General features: G+C 35.6%; 1 protein-coding gene across 1 annotated transcript; it reads left to right on the top strand.

Annotated features, from left to right (window-relative positions):
• Nucleotides 1-7549: 7549 nt before the first annotated feature.
• Nucleotides 7550-11347, top strand: LOC107910708 (receptor protein kinase CLAVATA1). The gene is made up of 2 exons (XM_016838668.2): nt 7550-10644; nt 10734-11347. Exons 1-2 carry the CDS (start codon nt 8061-8063, stop codon nt 11090-11092), a joined length of 2943 nt encoding a protein of 980 aa, XP_016694157.2. The 5' UTR covers nt 7550-8060; the 3' UTR covers nt 11093-11347.
• Nucleotides 11348-11990: the final 643 nt, after the last annotated feature.

The following is an 11990-nucleotide window of genomic DNA, read 5'->3' as shown; positions in this document are numbered from 1 at the left end:
ATTTGAAGAAGTTGTATTGGTGGCCAGGCATGAAAAAGGATATCTCGGAATTTGTATCAAAGTGTTTAATCTGTCAACAAGTGAAGGCTGAGCATCAAGTACCATCGGGTTTACTTCAACCGATAACGATTCCAGAGTGGAAGTGGGATAGTATTACGATGGATTTTGTGACAGGATTGCCTTTAACTCCAAAGAGGAAAGATGCTATTTGGGTAATTGTTGATAGATTGACAAAGTCGGCTCATTTTATTCCGATACGCATTGATTACTCACTTGACAGGTTGGCAGAATTATATGTTGCTGAAATAGTGAGATTACATGGGGTGCCTAAATCTATTATATCGGATAGAGATCCGAGATTTACTTCGAGGTTTTGGATAAAGTTGCAGGAAGCCTTGGGTACAAAATTGAATTTCAGTACTGCGTTTCATCCGCAAACGACGGGCAATCGGAAAGAGTGATTCAAATTCTTGAAGATATGCTCCGGTGTTGTATTTTAGAATTGAAAGGCAGTTGGGAGAAATATCTACCATTGGTTGAATTTGCTTATAACAATAGCTATCAGTCAAGTATACGAATGGCACCGTATGAAGCATTATATGGGCGTAAGTGTAGAACTCCTTTATATTGGACTGAGCTCGGTGAGAACCGGATTCATGGAGTCGACTTGGTGAAAGAAACTGAAGAAAAGGTGAAAATAATTCGTGACTGTTTAAAGGCTGCCTCAGATCGGCAAAAGTCGTATGCGGATTTAAAGAGAAAAGAAATTGAGTTTCAAGTAGGTGATAAGGTGTTCTTGAAGGTGTCTCCATGGAAGAAGATTCTGAGATTTGGTCGTAAAGGCAAACTAAGTCCACGATTTATTGGACCATATGAAGTTACCGAGAGAGTTGGCCCTGTAGCATATCGGTTAGCTTTACCACCGGAGTTGGAAAAGATACATAATGTGTTTCATGTGTCGATGTTGCGACGTTACCGTTCGGATCCTTCACATATAGTTTCCCCTACAGAGATTGAGGTCAGACCAGATATGACTTATGAGGAAGAACCAATAAAGATTTTGGCTCGGGAAGTCAAGCAGTTAAGGAATAAAAGTGTATCCTTAGTAAAAGTACTGTGGCAAAAACATGGGATGGAGGAAGCTACGTGGGAACCGGAGGAAATTATGAGGAAACAGTACCCAAATCTCTTTTCCGGTAAGATTTTTGGGGACGAAAATCCTTAAGGGGGGAGAGTTGTAACAGCCCGATTTTGGGCCTAGTCGGAATAGTGGTTTCGGGACCACAAATCCGACGAGGGAAAATATGGTTATTATTATATTTTTATGGTCTACAATTTCACGGAAAATTTTCGTAAAAATTTCGTTCGAAAATTTCGACGTTTGGGCACTCAATTTAGTCAAAAGGACTAAATTGTAAATAGTGCAAAAGTTGAGTTCTATATGTAGAAGTATCTAATTGATATGAAATTTTAAATTGGAGGTCTTTATGTGGTAATTAGACCATTAGTTAGTTGATGGACAAAAATAGACATAAGAAATGAGAGAAATAGATTTTTTTTAAGTGGGGGCATATTAGTCATTTGGTAATAAAAAAAAATAAAATGGGAAAAAGATGACAAAAATCATCATCTTCCTCATTAGTTGCTGCCGAAATTTGAAGGAAGCCATAGCTAAGGTTTCTTTGCTTTCTCAAGCTCATAGTAAGTGCATCCTTGGCCGTTTTTAATGTTCTTCGCATTTTGGAATCCTCGTAACTCGGTTTAGCTTATTCTAGCAATAATTCGTGTTAGGGCTCATATTTGGAAAAATACCCATAGGTGAAATGTGTTTATTTTGCTGTTTTATGGTGGAATATGAAGCTATAAATTATGTTAAACAACTTTTGCTAAGCGATTTTAAGCGAAAACGGGTAAATAGGCATAATCGGTAAAAATAATTATTGTTCATAAGTGTATGTTAGAGTGAGAATTTGATGTTGCCATAGAAGGGAAAAATGTTCAGCATGTCATAAAACCTAAGAATAAGTGATGAAGTTTAATTTCCGAGCTTGGGGACAAAAGTGTAATTATGCAAAAGTTTGGGGGCAAAATTGTAATTTTTTAAAAAGTTGGGTGGTGGATTATTTTAATGAATGTGAACATTAAATGAGTTAAATTTGCTATTATAGATCAAGAAAGACGTGCAGATTATCTCAAACGAGGAAAAGAAAAGATAGTGGAGTGAAGTGCAAAATTACGATATTTTGCACCGAGGTAAGTAAACACGTGACTTGATGTATTATTTTGACATTAATTGATATATGTTGAGATTTATTTGGAATTAAAATAAATGTTTGGCCATATCCTAAAAATGTTGTTAAATCGGGAAAGGTGGTAAAGGGTTGCAATATATGATTTATGGGTTGAACACTCGGAATAAGCCGAAGTATGTTGTACATAAAGGGGTTGCTGTGTGCTGATTCCCCGATTCATTGGTGGTGCTATGTGCGATATCCACCGTATCTTTGAAATGTGAAAGGGGGTTGCTATGTGCTGATTCCCCCGAGGGGTTGCTAAGTGCTGATTCCCCAGTTCATTGGTGGTGCTAAGTGCGATATCCACCGTATCTCTGAAATAAAAAGGGGGTTGCTATGTGCTGATTCCCCCAAGGGGTTGCTAAGTGCTGATTCCCCGATTAAGTGGTGGTGCTAAGTGCGAGATCCACTAATAACGGTTAACATTCCGAGTGCTCAACGAAAAAGTGTGGAAGGTGAATATTGCCATATGGTGGAAATTTTTATGGGGCAAATATTGAGTTGGATACTAAATCGATCCATGTATGAGATGGGAGAAAATATCAAAAACGAAAAAAAGAACGATTTAGTTATAAACTGTGTTGAACAACAGCAAATGGGTAACTTTGAAAAATCACCATAAATGGTGGAAAATGAATGGGAAGCTGAATAATATATGAAATTGAAGCTGAATGTGTCTATTTTCATATGAAATAAATAGAATAAGCAAAAGAGTTGTATTTTTGGAGATATCTGAATTTTACTGAAACAGGGCTGGATTGATTTCGGGATCCCCTGTTCTAACTTTGGAAAATCACCAAAAATTGTACAAAAATAATTATGGTGTGAAATTTATATTCCTGGATTCCTTATTGACTCTATTTTTAATAGAAACAAGCGAAACCATTTTTAAAATTTTGTACAGAGAGTTAAGTGAATTTTTTTGAGGAAGGGTCAGAACCGTTGGGCAGTGAAACAGGGGAAGTTTTAATGAATAAACTGTACTAATTGGCTGGGTAAAAAATTCTGAAATTTTTATGGTGAAATGGTATATGAGTATAGTTTCAGGGAAAATTTACGAAACTCAATTTGGAGCCCTGTAGCTCCGGATAAAAATAAATTAGCGACTATGACGCAGAAAAACAGTTTGCTGGAAATTGCCTAAACAATGAAGTTATTCATGAATAAGTTTATATTTTGGTGTAGTTATGTGAGTAATTACTTATTTATCATGTGTTTACTTACTAAGTTATATGCTTACTCGATTTTATTTTTTCCCTTGATTATAGTGACTTCCGACAACTCGGAAATTTGGAACGAAGTCAGACAATCATCCACACTATCCTTCACACTTGGGGTATTTTGCTACTATCGTTCCGGAAAATTATGGCATGTATAGACGACCTATGAAATATGGAATCATCATGTAAATATATGTTATGGTTTGATTTAAAATGTGGTGTTCATTAATAGTTAAATTGTGAGTATTATTATAAATGAGTTTGGTTGATATATATATATTGGATTGTGATTTAAATTTGCAGGAGGTTTAAGCAAAATTAAGCAGAAATGCTGTCGAAATTTTTTAAAAAAACTTAGTAATACCTCATACTCTGTTCCGAGCCGGAATACGAGTAAGGGGTGTTACATATATATACATACAAAATAAGATCATAATGGTTTTTGAGTTGAGCCTATGAGTTGGATGCTTGACCACGTAACACAGCTTTTATTTGAAACCTATGCACAAAAACAAACAAATTCGTACGCTGAGAAATGGTTACTTAGCGGTGCTAACATAATTGGAATTCAACTATAAACATAACAAAATCTAATAAACATAAGTATCGAGATAACTTCAGTTAACAAATCAACCATTTTTCATTAACATCAAGGGTACATATATACCAACAGATTATTTATCATTTCATCTTATTCACATAAATACTTTATTCAATTTCTCGATATAATTTCAGATACACTCTCAAGGCATTTGCATATAAATTCAATATATGTTCAAAATACGATTTTTACATTTTAATCCCTATTAACCAAATCAGATACAAGAATGAATACATGGATCAATTCACCATCACACCAAATATGCATTGAAGTGCTAATCGAACATAAATGCTCTTATCCAACTAGCCATACCAAAATATGCTTGTACCCCAAGGTATTTGAGTTGGTGATATATTCTCGACCCCCAGGGCATTAAAGAACTATCTAAATATGTATGCACATAGTGCTGAATCTCCCACCTATCAATATAAACCTTATGACATGCGAGCTATACCTGTGACTTTATCTGAAAACGTTAATAGGAGGAATTCCATTATTAATCATCACATAATATATAAAGAAAACATATATATATACAAATCACATACCAATGATCATAATTACAAAATCAGGTATATATGCATCTTTCAAATAAAACCATATTGATAGTTTACTATTTTCAATCATTTGACAATTCAAGCATATACATTTATTTATTTATTTAACGAACTCGAATTATGAGAGCACAAACCATATTAGCCATTCGTTAATGGTTTTGGATTTCTCTTTATCCTGTGATGGTCCTACGTCAATTTTAGTTATGAAATTAAATTTGAATACAAAAAAATTCATTAATCACACAATTCAAATACAAACCAACGTGAATGCATTTTATTTGATTTAGTCCTCGGATTCCTAATGTCCAAAACGTTCGTATCTCACCATTTACCCGATCGAATTTAAAATTAACTTTATTAATATAGTATAGGGAACTCATGATATTATTATTTACTATGCAACCTCAAACTTCCTGTCTTTTACTATTAAGGAATCAACTAAATTACCTAAATGAAAGTTACACTTAAATCAATAATCTCTTATCACATCTTTAACTCATTCCCGTCATGATCTCAGCTAAACTCAAACATGCATGTAATTAAAGTCTAGACATTCAAGATACTCAAAACTTTCCACGATTAAAAATTGATTACTTAACGATTCTACATCTTGGGCTCTCATTAACTAGTATTAATTATCCATAATTCAACTTACTAATTTCTTTGTTGTTTGCTACGAAAATGAAAAAAAGAAAATAACAAAGTTTTTCTTTGGGTTGGATGGTAAAGGGAACAAGAGAATGAGAATGAAGCTAAGACGTTTTTACTCTCTCTCTCTCCCACTTTATTAAATTAATCTATTAACTTAATTAATTAAAATTATTAAACCAAAATCAATGGTTATCAAGCAATAATCAGAACAATGGTGGGATCCAACGGTTTCATCCATTCCAAGCGACTAACCTTTATTTAATGATGGTGAATTGCTAATTAATTACCACTGGAAGACCTATTAAGCTCTAAACTAATTTTCATTTATTTTAGTCTCTGTATTACTTTTACTAACTGATTTAATTCAATAAAACTTAATAATTCAACCTTCCCGATCCATACTCAACACGTAATTAACCTATTTGAGTTATTTACTAACTCAGCTCAATTTATCCAATCTAAAACTAAATTTTTACGACACTGCTAAAATCTGAATCGTTACACCTTGTCCCTTAATCTCAAGAAAGTTTAATGATCAAAACCCTAAATTAAACTCGACACCCATAAATATAAAGATACTACCATAAAAAATATTCTGAAAAATAACTTTTTTTAAATACTTATTATAGGAATATTTTTTTTCAAAATATTCAAAATTAAAAAAAACATCTCTTTTTATTTCTCAAATTGTGCAATTTTTAAATATTAAACAACCTCAACACTAATTGATGTTGAGATTCATGTGGTTAATTTTACCCCAACCTCGTATTTATATGTATCGAAGTCAGGGTTGTTTACCAAAAAATTTGAGAGAATTTGATTTCCACAATTTGGGACATGATGAGATGATGTTATATGATTTCAACACTTACAAGTGTTGAGGTTAAGCTTTTCTTTCAAAGATATTTTCGAGAATCTTACACTTGTACTGATACAAATTTTGACTCGTAGTACCAAACATTTACTATCAAGATTAGGGGTGATTTTGATTTAGGTCAATCAAGTTTTTAAAATTTTCTAAACCATCCATCATAATTCGTTTCAGTTCGATTTGGTTCTCAATTTTTTTATATTAATTTATTGTTTTAATGTTTAGATTTATTTTGATAAAATGAGATTTGTTTAATGGTTTTTGAATATTATTTTAAAAAAATTAGATGTTTTTCATAAATATTTCTTAAAAATAATAATTTTTTAAGAACTTTTAAATTATTAACTATTTTAAATATAAAATATTTATTTTTATATCATAAAAATTAAAAATAATTATATATAAATAAAAAATAAAATTCAATTTAACTTCAAATAATCGTAATTTTTTAACTTACTTTTCATAAACTGTCTAAATATCTCAATTTGAATTGATTTTTATTCTTAACCCTAGTGAGGGTTAAGCTTCATCTTTTATTGTTCTTCCCTATACTCCTGAAATTTGGACTCTAAAATTAAATTGAACCTTCATTTACAAAAAATTAAATATCCATTTACTCTTTAAACTATACCTTATCTCACAATGTAGCATATCTATATTCATGATATAGTCATGTTTGCATTATCTTTTTCATGAACACTATCATATGTTATTTTCTAACATAATTTATTTTTTTCCCTTGGAAGTTTTCTAACAAGCTAATGGCCCAATCATAAATGTTGCTTAAACAAGAAGACAAATATTTGAATGAGATGATGAAGAGATTCTACTGTGGATGTCAAAGCACTTGGATGGTTAGAAGAAGTTGCAGAATACTTGGGTTGGTCCATGAACCATTGCATAAGGGATAGGGAAGGAAGCAAAAGGAGAAGTTAGTGCAGAGGCAATCGACAATGGTCCCCTATTTTGTGGACGGTCCCGATCGGAGAAAAGAACAAAAAGAGTGGACTTTTAGCTCACTGCCAAAAAGGAGTCAGAGGAGAAAAAGGTGTTTCTTCGGGAAAGGACATTCACAGCCTTTAATCTGGGCCCAGCAATTGACCCCCAAAGCCCATCCCCTGTCTTCATCACTCCCCCAAAAGACAAAATCCACATTCATCTTTCATCATCCCAAATGCTCAAAATAATACTAAGATATATATGTTCTAATATTTTTACCAAGCTCAACCTAGTGAATTTGATAGTTTTTCCCAGTGATTTTTTTCTTTCAGAAAAAGAAAAAACAACTGGCGTCTGACAGTAATGCAGTGGGCAGCTGCATTTATAATAGGGCCAGTCTTTAGAACCGGCAGATCACGCCGTCAAACCAGATGAGTATAGTACCCTTAGCAATTCACAGTCTCTAAGCCCCACGTAAAATAGTACCCTTCATCAACTCCGTCCCGAGTTAACGTTTCAGTCGTTCTTCTTGCTGCCATGGGGACCCTCCCTCCCTCCCTCCCTCCCTCATGTTTGACTCACAGAGCTGACAAGCTTTAAAAACTAGTAAATTCAACGTTAACCCTTTCTGTGTTCTACCATTTTTCAATTCCATGTAGTGTACGATGCGAACCATGGGCCATACAGTATTGCCGTGTCTTTAGCGGTTTCATGCAGTCCAGACTCCCCTCCTTTTACACACCCTCTCCCTGACTTTTTCAGAATTCAGATTTTGTATTTGTTTATTTCATATCCAACATTTGATGCTTTGGGAACTACGATCCTCTTTGCGATCCACTATACAGTACAACTCTATTTAACGTAGTGAGCTACTGATAGTAAAGCCTTCACCTCTCTCTGATCGCAGGAAAATAGAAGAACACTGAAATGAGAAGCTTTTACAGTTATCTTCTCTGTGTTTTCTCGAGTCTTCTACTACCCTTCTCAGCCATCGTCTATGGTTACAGTGATCTTGAAGTTCTGTTGCTGCTCAAGTCTTCAATGATTGGACCAAAAGGTTCGGGACTCGAGAACTGGGAATTCTCTTCATCTCCATCAGCACATTGCCGTTTCTCTGGTGTTCAATGCGATGAGGATTTCAGTGTTGTTGCTCTGAACGTGTCGTTTGCTCCTCTCTTTGGCACCATTCCTCCTGAAATTGGGCTTCTCAACAAGCTCGTCAACCTCACTATTTCTTCCGATAGTCTTACGGGGAGGATTCCGGTGGAGATGGGTAATTTGACTTCTCTTAAGATATTCAACATCTCCAACAATGTTTTCCAAGGCAGTTTCCCTGGAGAAATCTTTGCAGGCATGACTCACCTCGAGATTCTCGATGCTTATAACAATAACTTCACGGGTGTTCTTCCCATTGAGGTCGTCAATCTTAAATATCTCAAGCATTTATCTTTCGGAGGAAACTTTTTTATGGGAGAGATACCGGAGGAGTACTCTGAAATCCAGAGCTTGGAATATTTGGGTCTTAATGGCATCGGTTTAACAGGGAAAACTCCTTCCTTTTTGGCTCGTTTAACAAACCTCAAATACTTGGTAATCGGATACTTCAACGCCTACGATGGAGGCATTCCACCTGAGTATGGGTCATTGAGTCAACTCGAACTTCTCGACATGGCAAGCTGTAACCTAACCGGTGAGATTCCTTCGAGTTTGAGCAATTTGAAACACTTGCACTCGTTGTTCCTTCAACTCAACCGTCTCACCGGGCGTATCCCTTCTCAACTCTCTGGTTTAATCAGCTTGAAATCGCTTGATCTTTCTATAAATGAACTTACAGGGGAGATACCGGACAGTTTCTCTGCTTTGAACAAGATTACGCTTATAAATTTGTTCAAAAACAATCTCTACGGTTCGATACCGTCATTCGTAGGCGATTATCCTCATCTTGAAGTGTTTCAGGTGTGGGGAAACAACTTTACGTTTGAATTGCCCCAGAATCTGGGGCGCAATGGGAAGCTTTATAAGCTTGACGTTGCTTCGAATCACCTCACTGGATTGATTCCTCGGGATTTATGCAAGGGGGGGAGGTTGGAGACGTTGATTATGATGGAAAATTTCTTCTTTGGTCCACTCCCTGAAGAACTTGGCAACTGCAAGTCTCTTACCAAGATTCGTATCATGAAAAACCTTCTCAATGGGACGATTCCAGCTGGGATTTTCAACTTGCCATTGCTGAGTATTATGGAGTTAGGCGGCAATTTCTTCTCCGGTGAACTTCCATCACAGATGTCGGGTGCTTCGCTTGGTCAGTTAAAAATTTCAAACAATTGGATCAGTGGCAAAATTCCTCCGGCAATAGGCAATTTGCGGAGTTTACAAGTTTTGTCTCTTGAAATGAACAAGTTTTCAGGTGAAATCCCCGGAGAGATCTTTAATATCAAATTTCTTTCAAAGATGAACATCAGTGACAACAATATTACTGGTGAAATCCCACCTTCCATCTCTCGATGCACTTCTCTTACTTCCATTGATTTCAGTCGGAACAGTTTCACTGGTGAAATTCCCGACGGAATCGACGAGCTCAAAGATTTAAGCATTCTCAATTTTTCAAGGAACCAGCTAACTGGTGAAATTCCGGCTGAAATCCGTAACATGATAAGCCTCACAACTCTTGATCTCTCGTATAACTATTTGGTGGGCAGAATTCCCATTGGCGGCCAATTTTTAGTCTTCAATGATAGCTCGTTTACTGGAAACCTCAATCTCTGTCCTCGTCACGTCAATTGCCCATCTTTGGGAAACCAAACTAGAGGTTCAGGTCATGGTCACGCAGTATCCTTCACTGCTTCAAAGCTCATAATCACAATCATTACGTTTATGACAGCTTTGCTACTGATAATCATCACGGTTTACAGAATTAGAAGGAAGAGGCTTCAAAAATCACGAGCCTGGAAGCTTACTGCATTCCAAAGGCTGGATTTCAAAGCTGAGGACGTGCTGGAGTGCTTGAAGAATGAGAATGTTATAGGCAAAGGTGGAGCTGGGATTGTCTACCGCGGTTCAATGCCGGATGGTCTCGATGTTGCGATTAAAAGATTGGTGGGCGGAAGAAACGATAGTGGATTCTCGGCAGAGATTCAAACTCTGGGTCGAATTAGGCATCGTAACATCGTGAGATTGTTGGGTTATGTTTCGAATAAAGACACGAATCTGTTGTTGTATGAATATATGCCTAATGGGAGCTTAGGAGAAATGTTGCATGGGCCAAAGGGTGCACATTTGCAATGGGAGAGAAGGTATACGATTGCCCTGGAAGCTGCCAGGGGACTGTGTTATCTTCACCATGATTGCTCTCCTCTGATTATACACAGGGATGTGAAGTCCAATAACATATTGCTTGGTGAAGACTATGAAGCTCATGTAGCGGATTTTGGGCTGGCTAAGTTCTTGCAGGACGCTGGTGCTTCCGAGTGCATGTCCTCCATTGCTGGTTCCTACGGCTACATCGCCCCAGGTTTGTACTTATATGAAATTATCGAAGAAAAAACAGTATTATAGTTAATGTCTAACTAGCATTGGCTTTGTTGTGATGTTAAACAACAGAGTACGCCTACACATTGAGGGTTGATGAGAAAAGCGACGTGTACAGTTTCGGTGTTGTGCTGCTGGAGCTGATAGCAGGAAGAAAACCAGTTGGGGAGTTTGGAGATGGGGTGGACATTGTGAGGTGGGTGAGGAAGATGACATCAGAACAACCCCAACCCTCTGATCCTGCTTCAGTGTTGGCGATTTTAGATCCCAGGCTAAGTGAATATCCAGTGACGGCAGTTAACCATCTGTTCAAGGTAGCCATGATGTGCGTTGAGGATGAGAGCACTGCAAGGCCATCCATGAGAGAAGTTGTACACATGCTCACCAATCCACCACAGTCTGCCCAAAGGCCAAGCCTCCTCACCTTTTGATGCTCAACTGCTAATCAATCATGCTCATGGACTTTTACCGTCCTACGAAAACATAGAAATCTGTAATAATTTTCTAACCAAGGTTTTGGGTATCGGAATGTAATACTAACATGCCATAAAGGGTGAATATGTTTGTGTTTTATGTTTATTAGAATAATGTTTCTATCAATGTAAAATTGCTGCTTTCCCTATTTTTGGTTGATAAATTGATGTATAATTTGAAGCTACAGAGTGGAAGTAATTAGTGAAGTTGAATATTTTTGCCCTTCTCCCTTTTTATTTTCCCCAACACTTTCCATACACTTTCCATATTATTTGTTTGTGGGTAAATTACATCACTAAACTATTAGTTTATATTTTCATAATTCAATTTCAAAAAATTATAAAATAATCATTAATTTAAGTCATTAAAATGTTAAAATCATTGTTGCATCATTTGCATATGTCAAAAGTTCTTTTTCTTTCTCTCTTTACAATTCAATTTTTTTCATGAAATACATTTGAATGTCATGAATTTGCGAATCAAAATTTAAATAAATTTTTTTTTCGATCTTTGATACTAACCATTAGATTGACTTGGATTTGAGTTATATTTTTCTACTCGTCGATGGGTATTGATCTATTATACCGATTATCAAATCACCGCTTAGAGCTCACTAGTGGGGCTTTTTAAAAAAAAACTTTAAAACTTTTAACTTAAATAAATTTTTTTAAATAAATCAGTGCCTTATATGAAAACATCTGAATAATTTAATAGCCATTTTTTAATTTTTTAAAGTTGATTGACAAAAGCATAAACTTTTAATGATTTTGAGTGTAGTATATCTTTGTTAGTACATGAATTAATTCAGTTCTAAATCCAATGAGTTTGAAGTGATTTGTAACACCTTATACCCGA

This window comes from Gossypium hirsutum, chromosome D02 (genome assembly GCF_007990345.1).
Source record: "Gossypium hirsutum isolate 1008001.06 chromosome D02, Gossypium_hirsutum_v2.1, whole genome shotgun sequence".
Taxonomy (NCBI): Eukaryota; Viridiplantae; Streptophyta; class Magnoliopsida; order Malvales; family Malvaceae; genus Gossypium; species Gossypium hirsutum.
This window is presented reverse-complemented; position numbering and strand designations above follow the sequence as displayed.